We start from the raw sequence: 24,776 nt of genomic DNA, 5'->3' as shown, positions 1-24,776 counted from the left end.
AGTGGGCAGAACAGTCACTAATTCAGTTCTACGCTTCTTCCATGGCAGCCTAGAGACCATAGAACTCTGAATCAGGCGGAAGGAAGGGAAGATGGGAAAAGTGCTGGAGAGCAGAATCCCATAGGGACCCAAATGGTCCTTGAGACAATAATCTTATCCAGAAGTAAGGGCCAAGAAGCACATGACTGAGCCCCAGGACTGGCCAGGCAGATGAAAACTAGGCCAATGGAGCCTACATGATAACTTTCTACATTTGGTGCTGTGACCCAACTCATCTCCCCATCCCCGCAGAGAAACCTGGGACCATGCGGAGCAGCCTGACCCTGGCGGGGACCCTCTGGGCCTTCCTGTCCCTTGTTACCGCTGTGGCCAGTTCTACCAGTTACTTCCTGCCTTACTGGCTCTTTGGATCCCAGCTGGGGAAGCCAGTGTCATTCAGCACATTCCGGAGGTGCAACTACCCTGTGAGGGGAGAGGGGCAGAGTCTGATCATGGTGGAAGAGTGTGGGCGCTATGCCAGCTTCAATGCCATCCCAAGCCTGGCCTGGCAGATGTGCACAGTAGTGACAGGTGCCGGCTGTGCTCTACTGCTCCTGGTGGCACTGGCTGCTGTTCTAGGCTGCTGCATGGAGGAACTCATCTCCAGAATGATGGGACGTTGCATGGGAGCCGCACAGTTCGTGGGAGGTAAGACGGTGTTGCTGGGATTGGGTAGGTTGGGGAGCTTTGCAGGGGTGTGGGTAGTGGGGATGTTGTCTCATGGGGAAATCCACTCTCAGCTTCTCCCCTTTGTCCATCTCTAGGGCTATGAATGGGGACTCGTTTGAAACACCTAGCCTGGGACTCCCCAAAGTGCAATCTACATCAGGGTTTTATTCTCAGCAAGATTGGCTAGTAGGCAGAGTTGATATCTGGTTTTTTTAGCCCTGATTTTCATCACCTTCTTCTCCCTGCAGAGTGCCCATTGAAGAATATTATCCAGGTCTGCTTTCCAGGGGCAGCAACTTATACTCTAGTATTACTGCTCCAAAATAAACTTGACCTCTAAGATCCCTGATCTCTGGTAGTTATCTCAGAGGACAGTGATCTGATAGACACATACACCCAGGTGTTAATTACTAATAAGAATTTAATGTACAGTCCTCACCAAAAAATACATCTCTAATAGTGAAATGCTAGGTACCAGGCAGACTTCAGGTGACTGCTTATTTGACAGCATCTAAGGCTAGCCCTGTCTAGTAGCCATTAACAGACTATCCAGGTTTCCTATGGCCCTGACGCACCCTACTTAGCTTTTCCCTCATTCAGCCTCCCTCTAAATTTAATGCAGGAGACCTGGATGCTGGCAGTGTGTGGATGGGCTAGGAAAGAGCAAAATGCAAAAATGGCAGACTGTAGGAAAGCAAGGAGAGCAGTTTAATCTGAACGGAGAAGAAAAAGCAAGTTTAAGACAGACAGGCAAATGTGTGTGTGAATATGTGAGCTATGTTTTACACCTAGTTGGGGCAGTGGAAAAAAGCGCTGGTAGAACCTATTGCTGAAGTTTGTTGCTGTTGTTCCTAAAGTTGTAGAATCATTATTCATTATCACTGTCACCTCCATTAGCAGCACAGTGTGGGTGCCTGGAGCCAGGAAACTTGGATCCCACTTCTGGCTCTTTCACTAAGTTGCCCTGTGGCTGTAAGTAAATGACAGTGACCTCTCTCTTGTTCACTTCCTTTCTTTCCTTAAATTTGTTCATTGGCAAGATAACCCAGATCCTAATTTTCTTTCTTCTCTCCAATGACTGCATTTATGTGGCCTTGGGGTGAGACGTTAGTGATGAGCTAAGACAGTGCTTCTCAACAGGAGCTGATTTCTTACATACCTCATCCCCCACCAGGGGACATTTGGTAAGGTCTTTGACATGTTTTTGGTTATCAAAAATTGGGGAGGGTGCTACTGACAATCAGTGGATAAAGGTGACGGTTGCTGTTAAATATCCCACAATGCACAAGAACAAGACAGCTGACCACTCCCCAAAACAAAGAAGTATCTGGTCCCAAATGTCAGTGGTGCCAAGGTTGAGAAACACTGAGCTAAGGTATCATGATTTCCTGGCCTTCTTAGGAAAAGCACCAGATTCTCTTTGCTGTGCCAGTTAAGGTGATGTTTTCTTTCCCTCTTTCCTTAGACTCATTATGCAAAGTTTGTTTTGTTTTTTGTTCTTTACATCTTTATTGGAGTAAAATTGCTTTACAATGGTGTGTTAGTTTCTGCTTTATAACAAAGAGACTCAGTTATACACATACAGATGTCCCCATATCTCTTCCCTCTTGCATCTCCCTCCCTCCCACCCTCCCTATCCCACCCCTCTAGGTGGTCACAAAGCACTGAGCTGATCTCCCTTTACTATGTGGCTGCTTCCCACTAGCTATCTATTTTACGTTTGGTAGTGTATATATGTCCATGCCACTCTCTCACTTTGTCCCAGCTTACCCTTCCCCCTCCCCATATCCTCAAGTCCAGTCTCTAGTAGGTCTGTGTCTTTATTCCCATCTTACCCATAGGTTATTCATGACAATTTTTTTCTTAGATTCCATATATATGTGTTAGCATACGGTATTTGTCTTTCTCTTTCTGACTTACTTCACTCTGTATGACAGACTCTAGGTCCATCCACCTCACTACAAATAACTCAATTTTGTTTCTTTTTATGGCTGAGTAATACTCCATTGTATATATGTGTCACATCTTCTTTATCCATTCATCCGATGATGGACACTTAAGTTGCTTCCAGCTCCTGGCTCTTGTAAATAGAGCTGCAATAAACATTTTGGTACATGACTTTTTTTGAATTATGGTTTTCTCAGGGTATATGCCCAGTAGTGGGATTGCTGGGTCATATGGTAGTTCTATTTGTAGTTTTTTAAGGACCCTCCATACTGTTCTCCATAGTGGCTGTACCAATTCACATTCCCACCAACAGTACAAGAGTGTTCCCTTTTCTCCACATCCTCTCCAGCATTTATTTTGTCTAGTTTTTTTGATGATGGCCATTCAGACCGGTGTGAGATGATATCTCACTGTAGTTTTGATTTGCATTTCTCTAATGATTAATGATGTTGATCATTTTTTCATGTGTTTGTTGGCAATCTGCATATCTTCCTTGGAGAAGTGTCTATTTAGGTCTTCTGCCCATTTTTGGATTGGGTTGTTTGTTTTTTTGTTATTGAGCCACATGAGCTGCTTGTAAATTTTGGAGATCAATCCTTTGTCAGTGGCTTCATTTGCAAATATTTTATCCCATTCTGAGGGTTGTCTTTTGGTCTTGTTTATGGTTTCCTTTGCTGTGCAAAAGCTTTTAAGTTTCATTAGGTCCCATTTGTTTATTTTTGGTTTTATTTCCATTTCTCTAGGAGGTGGGTCAAAAAGGATCTTGTTGTGATTTATGTCATAGAGTGTTCTGCCTCTGTTTTCCTCTAAGAGTTTGATAGTTTCTGCCCTTACATTTAGGTCTTTAACCCATTTTGAGCTTATTTTTGTGTATAGTGTTAGGGAGTGATCTAATCTCATACTTTTACATGTACCTGTCCAGTTTTCCCAGCACCACTTATTGAAGAGGCTGTCCTTTCTCCACTGTACATTCCTGCCTCCTTTATCAAAGATAAGGTGACCATATGTGCATGGGTTTATCTCTGGGCTTTCGATCCTGTTCCTTTGATCTATATTTCTGTCTTTGTGCCAGTACCATACTGTCTTGATTACTGTAGCTTTGTAGTATAGTCCAAAGTCAGGGAGCCTGATTCCTCCAGCTCCATTTTTTGTTCTCAAGATTACTTTGGCTATTCGGGGTCTTTTGTGTTTCCATACAAATTGTGAAATTTTTTGTCCTCATTCTGTGAAAAATGCCAGTGGTAGTTTGATAGGGATTGCATTGAATCTGTAGATTGCTTTGTGTACTATAGTCATTTTCACAATGTTGATTCTTCCAATCCAAGAACATGGTATATCTCTCCATCTATTTGTATCATCTCTAATTTCTTTCATCAGTGTCTTATAATTTTCTGCATACAGGTCTTTTGTCTCCCTAGGTAGGTTTATTCCTAGATATTTTATTCTTTTTGTTGCAGTGGTAAATGGGAGTGTTTTCTTAATTTCACTTTCAGATTTTTCATCATTAGTGTATAGGAATGCCAGAGATTTCTGTGCATTAATTTTGTATCCTGCTATTTTACCAAATTCATTGATTAGCTCTAGTAGTTTTCTGGTAGCATCCTTAGGATTCTCTATGTATAGTATCATGTCATCTGCAAACAGTGACAGTTTTACTTCTTCTTTTCCGATTTGGATTCCTTTTATTTCCTTTTCTTCTCTGATTGCTGTGGCTAAAACTTCCAAAACTATGTTGAATAGGAGTGTTGAGAGTGGGCAACCTTGTCTTGTTCCTGATCTTAGTGGAAATGGTTTCAGTTTTTCACCATTGAGGACGATGTTGGCTGTGGGTTTGTCATATATGGCCTTTATTATGTTGAGGAAGTTCCCTCTATGCCTACTTTCTGCAGGGTTTTTATCATAAATCGGTGTTGAATTTTGTCAAAAGCTTTCTCTGCATCTATTGAGATGATCATATGGTTTTTCTCCTATTTGAATTCACATTCTAACCTCCCTTATCTCTGAATAATCCCACTCTTTAGCTACTAATGATTTTCTGGCCACATTGGAAAGTCATTGGATTAATTTCTCTCTTCTGCTTCAAAACCATGGTACAGAACCAGTTATTAAAGCTGGTTAAGCCTATGACTTTATCTCCCTTTGGGGGCTCCACAGATATTACAAATGAACCTTAAGTCGGCTCACCTTTCACCTGCATTCTTGGGCTTACTATGGCTAGTTCGGTACTTCTATGGGCACATTATTTCAGGAAGTGACACTTAGCTGGCAGGTGAAAGGGGTGCTCCTTACAACGCATATTTATAGCCCCAGAGCCCAGTTCCGTGCCTGGCACAGAGCAGGTATTCAGTAATGGTAGAAAGAATGAACATATGGTTAAGGCAATGTTAGTGTATTTTGGGATAAGTTGGTCATGTGAGAGCTGGGTTCATTCACATCCTTTGCTTTTTTCCCAGGCTTCCATTCAAAGGTATTAGCACCCTGAGTTCTCTTCTCTTCTGACTTGAGAGTGATAACTTAGCTTCACTTGCTTTTCTAAGAATTTCCAGCAGAGGGTGAACAGGGACTAACTGTTAGGAATCAAAACGTCAGTAGCAATAGCCTCCATCTGACTCCAAGCATTAACACTGGCTCCTACACCCACCTTGCCTCCTATCTTAGGCTTGAGTGAGACTTTCACAAAATGTTTATGGTTCTCCATATAATACGTTTTGGTTGATCTCACTTTCTAGGTCCAGAAACTCAAAGGAAATTGTTGAAGGGAGATGTGGGTGGGTAATGGAGATTTAGACACTCATGGACTGAGTGGGGGAGAGCTTTAATTGAGCAGCAGATATAATACAGTGGCAATAGAAACATCAGTATCATGTTAATCTCATATGATTCTGCTATTTTATATTCCCCATCAACCATTGCTCATAGGAACGTAGTCACAGTGTTTACACTTAGATGGGGGTCATTAAAGTTCAAGAATAAAATGCCATTTGACAGTACTCATGGAAAGAATCAAGATCCAAGGTGTGCTACAAGGGTTATCCCTGGGGATATTGGACAGATTGCTAAATTTATACAGCTTCCCCACCTGTAATACCAGCCAACTAAGTGTCATTCTCATTTCCTTTTTAGAAACTGGTGCCTGTCAAAGTTGCATCAGATGTGAAGGAATGGTGAAGGCTGCTTGAATGTATCATATTTTCTAGGCACCCCTTGGCATACAATCATTATCCAAGGTTCTTCAGAGATCTTGGTGTCTCACTCCTCAGAGATGGGCTTTGCCTGTGGCAGAAAGCCAAGGCTGAACAGCATTTTGAGCTCCGTGGATAAAAGACATAAGAGAAAGAGCTGTGAGGGTTAAGTTTAAGCTTGTTGTTCAGCAGAGGGAAATTGATTTTGTTGCTCCAGGCCTGGCTGCTTCTCGGCAGCTAGCGCATTAACCAAAATACATCAGGGGGAAGAGCCATTTTTTTTCAGGTCTGGTTTATCTCTGCCAGACCCCAAACCACTGAAGAGATGGAGGATCCATTAAGAACTACTCCCTCCCCCTGCCTGACTTTTGTTCCCCCGTTTGGCGGCTGCCCACAGAGATGAGTGGTGGGAAGTGGGAGAGACAGGAAGAAATAAAGAGCTGCTGGCCTGAGTCATACTCAGCAAGGTGACCTGATGGGACCCTTGGGTCCCATTTGCTCCACCTGCAGCTGATCCAGCTGGACAAGTGTAGGTCCAGAGAGCCTTCCACTGGGACCTTCATGCCCTCCTCTAACCGGTGAAGGAAACATCTGGCCAGGAGATTATTTCAACCCTGGGGATGCTGAGGTTTCTAACCAGCTGGCCCCCAGTCCCTGAGAACAAGGTCATTATTTACATTCCCCTGTGTATACATATGCAAGATGCTTGTGAATTATCCTCTACCTTCAGTGAGAGCTAACCAAAGAAGAAATAAGTGAGAAGTAAATATAAGGAACTCTTGGCAAGAAAAAGTGTAAGATCTTGGATCAGGTTCCTTGAGGGAGGCCAAGAATCTTTCTAGATCAGGGAATGTATCAGAATCACATGGAGTGCTTAAAAAATGTGGACCCAACTCTCCAGTCCTCTTTCCCATACTGATATACACAGCAACAGGTGGAAGGCTGCATGTTTTGGAAGATCTCTCCAGTGACTTTGATGTGTTCCCTTTCCCCAACCCAAGTGAGAACTACCACTCTGGACTTTTTTTTTTTTTTTTTTTTGGTTAAGCAGATGGAATTCAACACACCCAGACAGGCACTAATGATTTTCTCCATGGAAGGTCCTAATGTTACATGCTTCAAGCTGAATGAAAGTTGCCACTGGAGACGGATCACTGAGAACTTGATTCAAGGAAAGAGTGCTGTTTTCTAAAAACCATTATCTTCTCTGGAAACCAAGCATTTCCTGGAAAGTCTTCCAAAGTTTCATCAGGCATAATTTAACTTAGCCTTACCATGCTGAACAAGGATTATAAAAGTGGCTTTCTGTTTCGGAAATGGTATTTAAAGAAGTTAACCTACTAACAAAAACTCATGTAGCAAATTTGAAGCAGAACAGAGACTGTGGTCCAGGGTTTCTGACTCTCAGCCCTGGGCTTTATGCACTGATGTCATTGATTTTTCTTTTTCCGTTTGGAGAAGAAATTCTATCACAATGTTTTTCAGAGTGGTCCATGAAGCCCTTGTATAAGAAATTGCCTGGGGTGCTTGTTAAATACAGATACCTTAGTGCCTTTCTAAGCCTACCCAATCAGAACTGATGCCTGGCACTCTGCATTTTACACGGCCTCTCATGCTGATTTAGTTTTGAAAGCATAGTATGAAATATTTCAGATATGTGCACTATACAGCTTAAGAAATAGAATATTACCAATGTTGTTGAAATCTCCTTCATACCCTGATAGTATTCTCTTGTTCCCACAGCAAAGTTAACTACTGTCTTGGATTTGTTATTTATCATTTCCCAACATGATTCCAGTACACACTAACATTTGAAAACCTCTGCTCAGTTTTGTTCATAGTGTTGCTTTTTTCTGAAATTCTGTTTTCTTCCATCTCTGCCTGTAAATCTCTCTCTCTCAAAGGCCAGGTCAAATGCAGCCTCTCTGTGAAGCCTCTCCTGATGTACTTCAGAAATCTCTAGCAGAGGTGAACTGTTTTATAACTCTGAGAGAGAATATGCAGTGAAATGAATAGCAGAGTTGAGTGGGAGTGCTCCCTGGGAAGGGAAAGCTGAGCTATAGCTGGACGGCAGACATAAATTTTCCACTATGTTTGAGTTGAAGTTGCTATAAGAGCAATAAATTGAACAAATTAATAACAAATTAACCCATACTAGACTTCTGCTCAGGGTAGTAAATTCAAACTACCAAATAGCCATACTTGGACAGATATTTGGGAGTGGGGTGTGAAGTGTAACAAGATGGCTGCCCACCCAACAGTTGCACTTGTGAATGGGAGGTTGTGGTGGACAAAGGAGGTTGATAACACCCAGCTGAGGAGACTTTCCCTGCCCGGAGACAAAAACTAGGCATCTACCTAATTGAGAATGTGGGAGATGGTTATACAGCTGTTGCGATATGGGGAAGTAGTCATTCTGGCAGCAGGGGAAGATTGAGGGCAGCTGGAATGTAGCAGCAGAGAGGGTTCTGAGGTCTGTCCGAGAGTGTGCGCCCAAAGGTTTGTACTGGCGTTGAGGTTGCCACAAGGGCTGAACCCGAGCAAAGTGTCTAACTCTAGGCCTCTGTTTGGTCAGAGCAATGAATGAAAACTATAGCAACCGTGTTTCAGGAGGACACTTGGTACGTTTTGTGATAGGGGATGCTTGTGGAAGGAGCAGTTGAGGAAGGGAAGGAAGATGGCAGCCCACTGGTCACCTGCACATGTTCAGTGGTGGAGTAAGGGTGGTAACACACTCTAAAGGGCTTTCCCTTTCTAGAGGCAGGTGCAGTTGGGACAGACTTCTCCATGGGGCATATGTGTCTGGAGGGGCAGTAAAACCTGTAGTTAGGAATGGCATGTAGGAAAGTAGGAGCCAGGGCTACAGCTCATACGTGGCAGGGCTGGGATTTCAACTAATTTTCTCTGCCACCAGAGCTCCTGCTTTTAATATTTTTAGTGGTGTTTTTCTTAAGTGTTGGCATCAGCATCACTAGGGTGCTTTTGAAAGGCATATTCCTGGGCTACAATTACTGAATCAAATATCTGTGGGTGAAGTTCAAGAATCTACATTTTAAATAAGCCCCCAGTCTTCTAGAAGGTGGCAGAGCCTGTCAATGGAAAATGACTTCTATGTTGCTATTTGAAGCCCATCTTCATATCCCAAATTCATTAGAACTGTTGGGGACAAATATAATTGAGGATAAATTATCCTGTGACTTCATTTTAAAATAACACATCTTCTAGGACATCTTTCTCCATCTATGATCAAATGTAATGAATCTTCTGTCAGTTACAGGTCCAATGTCTCCATGAAGTATGTTTACAACCTACTGTGCTCACCTGTCTAAAAGGCAGGAGGGAGGATAGGGGATGGGAGGTGTGGTAGGGCAGGTTGGGCAGAGCACGGAGCCACATGCGCTGGGGCAAAACACATACCTGGGCAGAGATTCCTGGGCTCTGGCCGGGTGCCTGTGAAAAATTGCAAGGTAACAACTCCAAGCAGGCAGCTTTTAAGTCAAGCCCTGTCTTTAGGGGGGCTGAAAAAGGTGAAAGGTTCCTCCTGCCGTGTCAGGAAAGGCACTTAGCCAGCACAAGCTCCTGCTTGAGTAGTCAGAGCTCATGCCAGTCCCAGGGATCTGAATGTGGAGGTTAGAATACAGAACTGCTGTTCTTTTACGAACTTGTGTTCTTTTCTTCCTAGTCTGTGTGGGAAAGCTCACCTTTTATTAACTCTTCTCTCAAAGGGTACACACTGAAAGCAGGAAAAGGCTGAGGTTTTGTTTCCAATTTTGTCCTTAACCCATTGTACATACTCTGGGCTTACATACTCTGGCTCATACCCCCTCATATCCTATGATTTCAGTTTATCTGTGGTGAGAAAAAATAGGAGTGTTGTTCCATTGCCACTGGATAAATTCCAGAGCCTAGAAAAGTCTTTTGAGTGACCAGTTTCATCTCCTTTAAGACTATCAGACAGATAAGAGTGTCTTCTAATTTTAAGCATTCCACTGAAGGGAATTTCTAACCTTAATTAGTCATTCTTTTAGTTTCTAAACCCTCTCTCACCGTCAGAAAGTTCTCTCTGTTTTCCTATTTAAACTTTTCTTGATTTTTCTTTAGGTCCTTGTCTTTTTCTCTGGCCTCACTGAGTATTGAGAACAGCTGGTTGCCATGTTGCTGACAAGCTTAGCGAGTACTTTGAGATCTTCCAAAAGGCTGCAGCTGAAGGCAAAGTGGGCTTATTAGCTTCTGAGGGTGTATATGGAGTCTTCCTCGGTGAGGAAAGAGAAACGAAGGTGAGGCTGGCAGTCCCTGGGGCAGCTTGCTTTTCACGGTCTGAAACCTTTCTGTAACCTCTAAATATGCCACCCAGTCATCATTAATCAAATACGTGCTTTGTGGAGGCTCTGTGTTGTGTTAGGTTCTGCATCCACACTCAGGGCAGGTGACCTTCCTATGAACTTTGGTGTAGTACTCAAGTATAGCGTTCTTGTAGTTAGGCTCTCTTGGCTGTAAGCAGCAGAGACTTGCTTGAGTTCTCCAATGAAAAGGGGACTTATTATAACATAAGAAAAATGGAACTGGAAAGCCATTGGGAAGGACTAGATTCTCTAGCTCTTTCAGGAGCAGTATGGAGTTTTCCCCTCAGGATGTATCTGCTTCCTGCCTCTCTATTCTCTTACTTTACCAATCAGTTTCCTCAGCTTACCCAGAATTGATGTCTATTCATAAGTTTGGACTGAACTTGGCTTTAGCTTGACACACACTTGATTTTACCTCCTGGTGTTTTTTCCTAACTTCTGCTCCATCTGCTAACTAGCTCAGCTTCTCTATGTTTCTTTCCTTTTTAAAAAATATTTATTATTTATTTGGTTGCACTGGGTCTTAGTTGCGGCAGGCTGACTCCTTAGTTGTGGCATGCTGATTCTCAGTTGCGGCATGCATGTGGGATATAGTTCCCTGATCAGGGATCGAACCTGAGCCCCCTGCATTGGGAGTGTGGAGTCTTAACCACTGCGCCACCAGGGAAGTCCAGCATCTGTGTTTCTTGATTAAAATTTCCAGAAACAAAAATCTGGCCCAGCTCTTCTCTTCAGAGCACGATATGATGACATCCATTACTGGCCAGCCAATGAATTTGGTTGCTTTTGTGTCAGATGCCAATGCTTAGTTCAATCCATGGTCGCCAAAGGCAACGGAGAGGTGATCATAGGTTATAAAATGTAAACCTAGGCAGTAAACAAGAGCTGTGGATGAGGCAGTTGTCCTTAAAAGACAGTGTCAGCAAGCAGACCCAGATTTGTATCTCTGGTCAGAAGAGTAAGGTTATCACTAAGATCCCATAGATTTTCCCTGTAGTAACCAAATGACCTAAACAAAATGGAGGTGAAGGCAAGGGGCACAGTGGAAGGTTTTGGAAACCAAAGAAAGTAGGAATGCTTAGCATGAAGCTGGGATGGTTTCTCAGAAGAAGGAAGCGTTTCTGGAAGAGGGAGTCTGGTGCCCTGCTCACCGGGAGAAGCCTAGATAACGTGGATGCTTTCTGTAGACCCCAGTTTGGCAGCTGAATTCAAGCTACAGAAGTCATGACCTACCTTCGACTACCTTCGACTCTTAGAAAAGGATGAATTGTAGGAAAGAGTAGCAGCCCCTACCTTTTTATTCTTTGTAAATCAGGCCAAGATAGAAGAGGAGTCTGGTTGGAGAGGCCAATTCAGCTTTGTAAGTCATTGGCAAAAACATTTTGGCTGTGAAAAGCATACTGGCCTGTCTCAATCCCCAATACTGTCCTTTCTTTGTGAGTTGTCCCCTCTCCTATCTACTGCAACTCACCACCTATGGCACAGCAAAGAAATCCTGTTGAGTTGGTAGTGTCATAGACATTTAGGGTGAAAGGGGAAAGGTAAGCTCTGAGTGGAGGAGGGAGAATTTGAGCTGAGCTAATTCAGAGGGAATGTTGGGATGATAGAAGACCTGTTATATTTTTTCTACCTGTGTGTATGCTTTTATTTTTTTTCCAGGACTGCTGATAAGCTCAGGCTGTGCCTTATACCCCTTGGGATGGAATAGTCCAGAGATAATGCAAACATGTGGGAACGTCTCCAATCAATTTCAGTTAGGTAAGGTGACCTGTGCAGGATGGTGGTGGTGGCTCAGTGGGAATCTGTTTTTCAAAGCGCTCTTGGAGGTGCCTGTGCTTGGTCGTGGTGCTTGCCTGAGTCTCTCACTATGTTAGCTTGTGGGAAGTGGTGGATTGGTCAGACTTATGTGGTCTCGCTAATTTACAAGGGTTGAACATAAATTCTACTTCTTTAACCATATCTCTCCACACTCTTTATGTAATTTTACCCAGAGTCCTGCGACTGATTTGGGACAACCCTATCTACAGAGGGATTCCTAATGCTTGGAGACTGCTAATCCGTCATCCTCTGAATAAATACTAGTCCCTGTTGTATATCCTTCTAGGCACTATTTTCCAAATACAAATCAATAGTATCTCTTCTCGCTCCCCACTGAGGTTATAACAAGAGGTAATTTGCTTTACATCATGCATTAGGAACCTAGGTTAAACACTGGGAACTGTTACTGGCATTTTTACATTGTTACTGGCATGTTAATGACAAGAGGTGTTAAATATTCAAATGGGTGACAGAAGTAGCTCTGGGCTCTTCTGTGGTTACCAACTTCACTGAGAATGGCTTAAGTTCATTATTGTGAATTGGGAATAGACTGGACTCCCCCTGGAAGATTTCAAAATATTTGTCCAACCTACCATGATGGAAGAGAATAGGAGGAGAAATGTCCAGTTCTCCTTGAGTATTCTCAGTTGAAGGAGAGGATTTTGGAAGAAAAGGCCACCCATTCCCTATAGCTTATGCTCCAATACTTCTCTTTTTTCTCTGTGGCCTTAGATTGTTTTTTGAGTCTCACCTGACTCATTTTTGGAGGAAGGAGCTGTTTACTCTACAAACATAACATAACGGAAGGGCTATATAGAAGACATGACAAATGTAGACCCCGGCATGTTCAGTGTTCCTGGCTCAGGGCAGGGCTGATTGCTAAATATAATAATTCTGCCATAGGTGAAGGAATGAGTAAATACTTGGCAGGTGCTGGGTTGTTAGTTCTATAATTCTACTTTTCTAAAATAACAGCTTTATTGATATATAATTCACATGCCATAAAATTTGCCCTTTTAAAGTGTACAATTAGTGGATTTTAGTATATTCACAAGGTTGTGCAATCATCACCACTATCCAATTGCAGAATATTTTCATCACCCCAAAATGAAACCCCTTACCCATTAGCAGCCACTCCTCATTCCTCCCTGTACCCAGCCCCCAGAAACCACCATCAATTTAGATTTACCTGTTCTAGACATTTCAGATAAATGCAATCATATTATAATATGTGGCTTTTTGTGTCTGCCTCCTTTTACTTAGCATGATGTTTTCAAAGTTCATCCATGTTGTAGCACGTATCAGTACTTCTGCCTTTCATGGCTGAATAATTCTCCATTGTATAGATATAACATATTTTATCCACTCATCAGTTGATGGATACTTGGGTTTTTCTACTTTGGGGATATTATGAATAATACTGCTATAAAAATTTGTGTATACATTTTTGTATGAAAATATATTTTTATTTCTCTTGGGTATGCATCTAGGTAGGTGTGGAATTGCTGGGACAAATGGTGACACTATATTTAAGACTTCTGAGGACCCTTCAGGCGGTTTTCCAAAGTGAAAACATCACTTTGGAAACTGCATCATTTTACATTTCCATCAGCAATGTATAAGGGTCCCCATTTTCCAAAATCTTCACCAATACTTATTTTACATTTATTAAATTATAGCCATCCCTATGTGTGTGAAATGACATCTCATTGTGATTTTAATTTGTGTTTCCCTGATGATTGATTTTGTTGAGCATCTTTTCATTTACTTATTGGCCATTTCTATATATTCTTTGAAGAAATATCTATTCAAATCTTTTGCTGATTTTTAACTGGGCTATTTGCCCTTTTTTGTTGAGTTGTAAGAGTTCTTAATGTATTCTGGACACTAGACCCCTTTCAGTTATATGATTTGCAAGTACTTTTTCTCATTCTGTGGGTTGTATTTTCACTTTCTTGATGACATCTTTTGAAATACAAAATTATTTAATTTTGATGAAATCCACTTTTATCTATTTTTTCTCTTGTTGCTTGTGCTGTTGGTATCAGATCTAGGAATACAGTATTGTCAAATCTAAAGTCATGAAGACTGTTTTGGCTACTCTGGGTCCCTTGCATTTACATGTGGATTTTAGGTTCAGCTTGTCAATTTCTGCAAAAAATCAGTTGGGATTTTGATAGAGGTTGGATCAGTTTGGAGTGTATTGCCTCTTTAGCAATATTAAGTTTTCCAGCTCATTGAACACAAGATGATGTTCCAGTGAGTTAAGTTATCTTTAACCTCGTTTGATGATATTTTGTAGTTTTCATTATATAAGCCTTGCAATTTGTTGGGTGACATATATCCCTAAGTATTGTTTTGATTATACTGTAAATGGAATTGCTTTCTTAATTTTATTTTTGGATCACTCATTGTTAGTGTATAGAAATACAAATAATTTTTCTGCATTGACCTTATATCCTGCAAACTTGCTGAACTCCTTTACTAATTCTAATGAACTTTTAGTAGATTACTTAGGATTTATTATATACAAGATCACATGATCTGAGAAGAGAAATAGTTTTAAGTCTTCCTTTCCAATCTTTTCCTTGTGTAATAGCCCTGGCTAGAACCTCTAGGACAATGTTGAATAGAACTCGTCAGAGTTTTCTATTCAACATCCTTGTCTTATCCCTGATCTTAGGGGTAAAGCATTCAGTTTTTCACCACTAAGTAAGAAGTTGGCTAGGCTATTTTCATAGATGGCTTTTATTAGGTTTGAGAAAGTTCCTTTCTATCTATTCCTAGTGTAAGTGTATTCATCATGAAAAGGTGCTGGATTTTGTCAAATGCTTTTTCTACACCTACTGAGATGATCATATGTATTTTATTGATTTTCATATGTTAAACCAACCTTGAATTTTTGGGATAAATCACAGCTGGTCATGGTGTATAATCCATTTTATATGTTGCTGGATTCGGTTTGCCATATTTTGTTGAAGATTTTTGCATCTATATTTATTAAGAATATTAGTCTGTAGATTTCTTTCTTGTGATGTGTTGATTGGATTTTGGTATGAGGATAATATTTTTCTAATAAAATGAGTGGCTACTTTTATTAATGTAAAATGCCAGAGTGAAAAACTGGAGATGTCATTTGCATGTAGTCGTATGGCAGTTTTCTGCACCAATCACCACCTCCAAGGACCTAGTTCCCAAATGGGCAATTTTGTGTTTGGCTGCCTCTGTCCCAAGTTGATGGGCTTCAATTGTGTTTACCACAGGATCATTACTTTTCTCTTCCTTCATTTACTCAGGTTTTTTTTTTTCCTTTGGTTACTGTTTCCCTCTCCACTGCATTCTTCTCCTTTATTTACCCTTCTCTCCTACACCATATATTTGCCTAAGGGCTCTAGCTCCCCTTTCCTTAGTGCACTGGACACTGTGTTGTTCTGTGAATCTGTAGAGGTGAAGGAATTGAAGAATCCTGCTTGAGTGAAGCCCTCCTAGTTCCTTTTTTGAATCACTGTCACATCCTTCCAACTCCCTGTGTCTCTTATTCCTCTGAAGCCCACATTTGCTGCCCATATTCTCCAATTGCATGCCTGTATATTAGCACCTTTCTGGTTAGTACTGAAAAAATGAGATAACCTGTGCCATTCCTGACCCATTTCTAGTCAGCTGCCCAAACATACAGGGCAATGACAACTCTATTAACAGTTGTTCCCTTGCAGTATAGAGGTGCTAGGAGCAGCAGTAAAACTTGTAGTAGAATTAAAAAGAAATCTTTCATGATGTGATGGGAATGCCAAGCTTGTGAATACCAAGATTTGGGGATGCCAATGCTAGAAGTATAGCCTTTCTCCTTAGACCTTTCTTTAATACCCTGGAGATTCTGGCAGTGTGGAAGCATCCTCACACACCTTAGATATTAAGAGGATATATGAATGAAATAGGAGAAAAGTACTGAGTGTCCGGTGTATAGGCCTTTGTTCCCTTTTCCTTGAGAGGCAGCATGGTATACTGAAAGATCATAGAGTTTGGAGTCAAAGATCTCGGTTGGTATCCAGGCTCTGCCATCTTTGTAGTTGTATGGGGTAAAGATATCTATGTCTCAGTTTCCTTCTCTGTAACATGGGGGATGCTAATAATACCCATATGAGTTCTGTTGTTACGGTGAAATAAGAAAAAGTATATTGAAGTATCTAACACAGGGTTTGACTTAAAATAGATGATGGGCTTCCTTAATAGACAGCAGAGTAGAATGTGCTGGGGGGTAGACTGTCAAATGATGGCATTACTTTGATTCTGCTGTAGGCTCTGTACCCTCCTATGTGTTCTGTATTTTGGGAAGGGAGAGACACAGAGCCAAGAAAGACATGGACCCTACCTGAGCTTCGTACCCTGAGAGAGGGTACGAAGAGGCTTGAGAGAGGTGAAGGGGATAGGGAGGACAATAGAAGCAGGCATTGCCAGTCAGGGAAGTTGATTCTTAGAGTAAGTAGATTTCTCACTCTGATACTTTGAATGGCATCCTGCAGCCTCCAGTATGAAAGGGTAACCCTCATGTCTTCAACTCCTCTTTCCCTAAGTTTCCCAGTCAAGTTATCCTAAACCATCCACAGTTATGATTTTTAGTCCTAGCCTGAATTATCAAAGATATGACTTGTATTAAGACAGCAATCTTGATATCTGTGTTTCATTAGAGATAGCCACAAATGCTTTGATACTCTTCTCATATAGAGGCCAAGTCAATCTCTACCCTCTATCCTCCAAATCTGGGCTGGCCTACCTACAACTGCTTTAATCAATACAGTATGGCAGAAGTATCATCAAGTTTATTCTAGGCCTAACATCTAAAGAACCTGTAGTTTCCATGTTGGTTTCTTGGAGCTCTGAGTCATCATACAAAAAAAAATCTGACTACTCTGCTGGAGACCACATGGAAAGTCCTGGAGATAATTAGAGACAGAGAGGCCCAGTTGAGTCCAAACTTCCAGCCAAGGCACCAGACATATGAGTGAAGCAGTCCTGGACCCTCCACACTAGCCATATGAATACCACTGAATGACCCTTTTTGATGCCAATTGCACTAGAAGTATTGCTTAGCTGAGCCCTGACCAAATTGTGACTGACAGATTTATGAAATATAATAAAATGATTGTTGTTTTAAGCTGCTATGTTCTGGGAGTGGTTTGTTATACAATAATAGACAACCAGAAAAATGCCAATTCATATACATACAAATTTAAGATTATTATTTTTAATCAAAAGTAATTTATGTATGTGACAAAATAAAACAGTACACAAAGGTTGAACATGCAAAGTAAGTCTTTTTCCTGACACCAATACCATTCCCCAAAGAGACCATTACATTCCTTTTGTATCTCTCCAGAATTTTTCATAAATGTAAAAATATGTGTTTCTATGCATATCTTTATTTTGTCCAACCAAAATCATATTATGTATCTATCTAACTATCTAGCTATCCATACTGTTCTGCACTTTGCATTTTCCACTAACCAATATCTCTTGAAGAGCTGTTAACATTTATAGATCTCCAGCCTATGTTTTAGACACACCCTAATTTTTCCATTGTAGGAATAGCATAAATTCCACGAGGGCAGGGATATTTGTCTGTGAGATTAAGTAACTTGCCTAAGGTCACTCAGCTGGTAGAGTGGCAGAGCTGGGATTCAAATTCTAGAAACCTGGTCTAGGTAACACCATCCAATAGAAGTTTCTGCAGTCATGGAAATATTCTGTGTCTTGCTGTCCAATGTGTTAGCCACAAGCCACGTGTTGTTGGTGAGTGGTTGAAATGTTAGGTTTGTGGGACTGAATTTTTAATTTTATTTTATTAATCTAAATTTTAATAAATATTAATGTATTTAATTTTATGAATGTAATTTATTTTATTTTATTAATTTAAATGTCATAGTCACAATGTGACCAGTGGCTACCATTTTGGACAGCAGGGCTTGAGAGTCTGTGCTCTTAGCCACTATGCTCCTCTGTAGAGAAGAAAGAACCTATTGAGGAGACTCAGAAGGAGTAGCCAGAGGGATGTAAAGAAAATGAAGAGTGTGGTGTCACAAAAGCCAAGAGAAAGAGAGTATGTCAAAAAAAGAAAGGGGCATGGTCAATTGTGTTTAATGCTGCTGCAAGTTGCTGGTTGGGGATAGAGAAGTGGCCATTGGAGTCAGCCAGACGAAGGGACCCAGAGGAGCAGTTTTGGATTTATAGATATTAGAGGTATTGTGAGATGAGGAAATGAATGCAGTACATGCCAACAATTCTTTTAAAAAGTTTTGCTATGAAGGAGAGCAGAGAAACTGTGTAGTAACTGAAGGAGAATGTGGGATGAAGAGAGGCTTTTACTAAGATGACCAAATAGTTGAATGATGATGGTAATGATCCTATAGTGGAGAGAGACTGATGCAGAATAGAAAGGTCCTTGACAAAGTGAAGGTGTAATGAGCAGGACCCGTGAACAGAGATTTCAGTTGATTTCAACTGATTTCCTATATACATATTTCAGCTTCACTGTGATTTTCAAAATTCTCTTAGATCTATAAAACTATTAGAGCATTCCTTCATATCCAAAGACCTATAAGCATCGGACACACAAATGAGCCCCATTGAGAATTTAGAGAAGCTAAATACTTCTAATGGCACATAGCTGTTTTCAAGCAAGCTTATAAAACCATTGTGTTTTCAGGAGCACATAATTCTAAGGTAAGGTCTCTACCTTATCAATGGATCACATTAGCAACATGTTCTCATGAATATGATCTAATCTGATCCTTGAAAGTACATGCATAGCAGATGGTAGTATGCCCATTTTATAATGAGGAAACCCTGAAATATGGAGAGGTACAGCGATTTGTGTAAGGTCACACACAGCAAGTTAAAGGCAGAACTGTGAGTAGAGCCTTATCTCCTAATTCACTGTCTTATGTGTGCTACAGTGACTTTTTTCCTCTCTATTGGTGAGGGTGTATCTTGAGTCATTTGAGAATTTTTTTCCTTAAGATATGCTTTAGCTCTATTGTTTTCAGAAACAAATGTCTGAAACATCATGGAAAGTACCCAGTATTGCATCCTGTCTTCCCCCACCCTCACCACCTGCGCTCAGCCTGAGTTCCCTGTCAATCTTTTAGTATAATCAGAGTACAAATAAATAAGGCAGTGGCTGGACGTGATGGGATTCTCAAAGAGTTCCTCAGTGGAATGAATATGTGTGGGAAATTTTAAAGTGCCTTTAGATTTGACTTGCACTAATAAAGGAACCTAAATTGCCCAGCAAAACTTGATCATAGAAGAAAGATATAAAGATGTGTAGAAAAGTTTTTGTGTTCCACGTTCTAAGATCATATGCAGTCTACCTAGGGCCTCTCTCTGGTCTTGTGGGATATCTACTCCTTATGTGTGTCTTATCTCAGTCTTTCTTCCTGAGATAAGGAGACTGTGTGTGTTTTTTGGGGGGAGTGTCAGATAAATGATCTGAAGGGGGTGGGGAAGATACAAATCTCAAAACAAAAACTTACAGTTACAAAAGGAATCTCAGACCCCTTGCCCTCCAAAAGTTTGAACTCTTTCTTTCCAATGCCTCTCCTGTTTCTAGGATCTCGTCTCCTGTCTCTCAGTCCATCTTCCAGGTTCCCTGCCATCCCAGTCCTCCCCCAGTGCCTGCTCTACATCCTGCCCCCCCCCCAGAAATTCACTTACCTGGCTCTTACCCACAAGATTCATCAGTTAAGTTTAGGTAATTGACTCTCTTTCTTCTTTTTCTTCATTTAAAGAAGAAATTAACTTGTATGGAACCACAAAAGGCCCCAAATAACCAAAGTAATCTTGAGAATGAAGAACAAAGCCAGAGGCATCACACTTCCTGATTTCAAACCATATTACAAAGTTATAGTAGTCAAAACAGTATAGTATTGGGCTTAAAAACAGACACATAGATCAGTGGAAGAGAATACAGAGCTCAGAAATAAACCCACACAAATATGGTCAATTAATCTATGACAAAGGAAACAAGAATATACAATGGGAAAATGATAGTCTCTTCAATAAATGGTATTGGGGAAAATTGACGGCCCCATGCAAAAGAATGAAACTGGACCACTATCTTACACCATACACAAAAATTAAAATGGGTTAAAGACTTTAACATAAAACCTGAAACCATAAAACTCCTAGCAGAAAACATAGGCAGTAAGCTCCCTGACATGAATCTTGGCAATGATTTTTTTGGATTTTACACCAAAAACAAAGGCAACATAAGCAAAAATAAACAAGTGGAACTACATCAAACTAAACAGCTTTTGCATAACAAAGGAAACCATCAACAAAATGAAAAGGCAGCCTACCAAATGGAAGAAAATATATGCAAATCATATATCTGATAAGGTGCTAATATCCAAAATATATACAGAAGTCATATAAATCCATAGCAAAAAATCAAACAATCTGATTTAAAAATGGTGACAGGATCCAAATAGACATTTTTTCCAAAAAAAGGCATACAGATGACAGATGTCCAACAGGTACATGAAAAGGTGCTCAACATCACTAAGTATCAAAGAAATGCAAATGAAAACCATAGTGACATATCACCTCACACCTGTCAGAATGGCTATCATCAAAAAGACTACAAACGATAAATGTTGGAGAGGGTGTGGAGAAAAGGGAACCCTCTTGCACTGTTGGTGGGAATGTAAATTGATACAGCCACTATGGAGAACAATATGGATGTTCCTTAAAAAACTAAAAATAGAACTACCATACGACCCAGCAATCCCACTACTGGGCATATACCCTGAGAAAACCATAATTCAAAAAGAGTCATGTACCAAAATGTTCACTGCAGGTCTATTTACAATAGCCAGGACATGGAAGCAACCTAAGTGTCCATCAACAGATGAATGGATAAAGAAGATGTGGCACATATATACAATGGAATATTACTCAGCCATAAAAAGAAATGAAATTGAGTTATCTGTAGTGAGGTGGATGGACCTAGAGTCTGTCATACAGAGTGAAGTAAGTCAGAAAGAGAAAAACAAATACTGTATGCTAACACATATATATAGAATATAAAAAAAAAAGGTCATGAAGAACCTAGGGGCAATATGGGAATAAAGACACAGACCTACTAGAGAATGGACTTGAGGATACAGGGAGGGGGAAGGGTAAGCTGGGACAAAGTGAGAGAGTGGCATGGACATATACACACTACCAAACGTAAAATAGATAGCTAGTGGGAAGAAGCCACATAGCACAGGGAGATCAGCTCTGTGCTTTGTGACCACCTAGAGGGGTGGGATAGGGAGGGTGGGAGGGAGAGAGATGCAAGAGGGAAGAGATATGGGGACATATGTTTATGTATAACTGATTCGTTTTGTTATAAAGCAGAAACTAAAACACCATTGTAAAGCAATTATACTCCAATAAAGATGTTTATATATATATATATATATATATATATATATATATATTTAAGGAATAAGAAGTGTTGGCAAGGATGTGAAGAAAAGAGGACACCTGTACATTGCTGGTGGGAATGTAAATTGGTGCAGCCACTATGGAAAACAGTATGGAGGTTCCTCAAAAAATTAAAAATAGAACTACCAGATGATCTAGCAATTCCACTTCTGTGTATTTATCCAAAGAAAACAAAAGCACTAACTCGAAAAGATATATGCACCCCTATATTCACTGCAGAATTATTTTCAGTAGCCAAGACATAGAAACAACCTATATGTCCATTGATGAATGAATGGATAAAGAAACTGTGGATATATAGACAATGGAACATTATTCATCCACAGAAAACAAGGAAATATTGCCATTTACAACAACATGGATGGACCTTGAAGGCATTATGCTAAGTGAAATAAGTCAGACAGACAAAGACAAATACTGTATGGTCTGAAAAAGACAACCAACAACAAAAGAAAAAAACAAACTCACAGATACAGAGAATAGGTTGGTGGTTGCCAGAGGCAGAGAGTGGGGATTAAGTGAAATGGGTAAAAGGAGTCAAAAGTCACGAACTTCTGGTTATAAAATATATAAGTACTGGGGATGTAATGTACAGCATGGTGACTATAGTTAATAATACTCTATTGTATATTTGAAAGTTACTGAAAGAGTAGATCTTAAAAGTTCTCATCGTAAGAAAAAAATGTATAACTATGTGTGGTGATGGATATTAACTAGACTTATTGTCATGATCATTTCACAATATATGCATATAGTGAATCATACATATTGTACACCTGAAATTAATATAATGTCATATGTCAATTATATCTCAATAAAAATAAGAAATTAACAAATATTTTAAAGAGAAAAAATAAACAATAATCATGAACTTGAACTGAAATCTACAATGGGAGGGACCTTGTAGATCAATCAGTGGTCTCATTTATAGCTACTGAGACCCAATAAGCACAGTGACTATCTCAATTCCCCACTAGGGACGTGGGGCTAGCTCACTGACTCTCACGCACACTGAGATGTTGCTCAATGGCAATCCAATATCTGTTTGTTGAATGAATCACCTATTCAGTAACAAGGGGAAAGTCAGACAAAGGCTCCCAGCAATAGCCAAGTGCCAACTTTCCCACACTTTAGTTTGATTAAGTAAATGAAAGATTTAAGCTGAGAAAGTTGTTTTGTTGATGGTTGTTAATTGAACTCTAGACATCAAATGAAGATTTCATGGACTTGATCCCACACAAATGAATCTATCTCGGTTCAACATTAAATGGATGCATTTAACTCCACATTCTAGTTACTTCACCAAGCCTTTAATTGGCCTCACCAAGAATGGGAGCCAGGGAAGAACCCATGGGAGGATTGCCTAGTGGTAAGAGTGGGCTTTATCATAGCTACACCCTTAGTTCTGTGACCTTGGGCAAGTTTTTCAGCATTTGGAGCTTATTGCTACTTCCTGGGTCGTTGTGTGGATCAAATGACATCACACATGCAAAACCCCCAGTCCAGGGTTTGGTATATAGTAACCAGTCAACATGTGTTGTCTGGTATTATCATCATTATAATGATACCGATTGTTGAAATGAAAAGGTCCCCAGTACTTTAGCTTTCAGAAAAAAGCAAGGAACCACTTGTACATAGCATGATGAATAACAACACAGGCTAATAGTAGAAAAACCTGGGTTCAGATGTGAGCCCAGCCACTTACTATTTGTGCCTCTTCGGGCACACTACTCAGCCTCTCTGCATTTCCGTTAATGGGGTGGATAAAAATATTTTTCTCCCTAAGGTTATTGAGAAGATTAAGTGAAGTAAGACACACCTAAAAATATTTAGCACACTATGTTGCACTAAATGTAACCTGTTGTTAGTAGGTACTCAGCCCAGTTCTCAAGAGCCTCTTTGGAGAGGATGCCCCAGGCTTGACTTCTGGGAGGGAGGGAGGGAGAGACCCACTCAACTTGACAAAGGCCCACAACAGAGGCTACCTAAAGGCCTTGTGTATGTGCCCTGTGTTTCCTCTCTCAGAGGCCCATTTCCTTTTTTCTCCCATCATTTCCTTTCATTCTTGCCAGTTCAAAGCCTTTTATGGTGACTCGGGGTTTGGCCTTTATGGGTTCAGTTTACAGGCGTTTCCTGTTACCTTTCCTCTCTGTCAGTTTCCTTCTTCATGGACGTTTTCTTGTGCTCACCAGAGCATAATAAAACAGCTTAATACATTCTCATGTCCACAGAGGGGCAGCAGAGTGTGGTAGAAACAGCCCTCGCCTGGGTATCAGAACAGCTGGGTTTTAATTTTCCTAAGCTTGCTTGGGCATGTCACTTTCCCACCCTGAGCCTTGGTTCCCCCGTTTTTACATAGAGAGCATTGGACTAGACTGATGAACAACTAGAGGCCACAGATACCTACCTAACTCCCTGTCGTGACCTACCTACCTTTGTGGTGAGGCCCTTGATCTAATTTCATATTTATTTTGTTCTTAAAAACCAGAAGGATAGGGAAGAAATAAACCAGTCTTCTTAAGGCAATCCTCCTAGAGGATAGGAGCCTTTTAGTATCACTCACCCATGCGGTGGGGCTAGGGATTAGCCAAAGGGCTTGCCAGAAGCAACTCATTCATTGGGCAACATCAGCTAGAATGCCCTGGGCAGCCAATCCTTCTGGAAAACTTACGGCTCAGGTGTTGCTTAAGGTTTTTCAGTTGCCCTCCTAGCCTAAACAGAGAGAAGTCTCCACCCAGAGGAGAAGCTGGGCTAAGCTGGAGGAGGGAATCAGTGGGTGAGGGAGCAACTTAATTCAACTGCAGATCCCTGGTGCCTGGCACACTTTTGGCACTCTCTAAATGTTGCATTGAGTGGAATGAACAAATTGTAGGGTGGCTCTGTTGCCATCTTACTGTGTGACCATATCCAAGTCATTTCAGTTCTTTATTTTTTGTGTGTTTTAATTGAAATACATTTGGTATATAGCATTGTATAAATATAAGCTGTACAACATGTTAGTTTGATACATTTATATATTGTAATATGATCATTAGCACCTATATTACATTATGTAATTATAATTTCTTTGTAGTGGTTGGAATAATTATGTTCTAGTCTCTTAGCAAGTTTGGTGATTATCATACAATATTGTTTTCTATATTTACTGTAATGTGCATTAGATCTCTAGGGCTTATCTAGTACTTGTTGCAATGTTTGTATCCTTAAACATCTATTCTCTCACCCCGCAGCCCCTGATAACCACCATTTTATTCTCTGTTTTTTACGAGTTTGGCTTTTTTAGATTCTA

At 40.6% G+C, this 24,776-nt stretch overlaps 1 protein-coding gene across 1 annotated transcript in view; it reads left to right on the top strand.

Annotated features, from left to right (window-relative positions):
• Positions 1 to 238: 238 nt before the first annotated feature.
• Positions 239 to 24,776, top strand: part of LHFPL1 (LHFPL tetraspan subfamily member 1) — a gene marked incomplete at its 3' end in the record, with an annotated part of 43,281 nt that continues 18,743 nt past the window's right edge. Inside the window, exons 1-2 of the mRNA XM_082864340.1 lie at positions 239 to 687; positions 11,840 to 11,938. Of these exons, the coding sequence (XP_082720466.1) occupies positions 306 to 687; positions 11,840 to 11,938 (481 nt within the window). The 5' untranslated portion in view covers positions 239 to 305. The remainder of the gene's footprint in view (positions 688 to 11,839; positions 11,939 to 24,776) is intronic.

Source organism: Leucopleurus acutus (genome assembly GCF_964270905.1).
Source record: "Leucopleurus acutus genome assembly, chromosome: X".
Lineage (NCBI taxonomy): Eukaryota > Metazoa > Chordata > Mammalia > Artiodactyla > Delphinidae > Leucopleurus > Leucopleurus acutus.
This window is presented reverse-complemented; position numbering and strand designations above follow the sequence as displayed.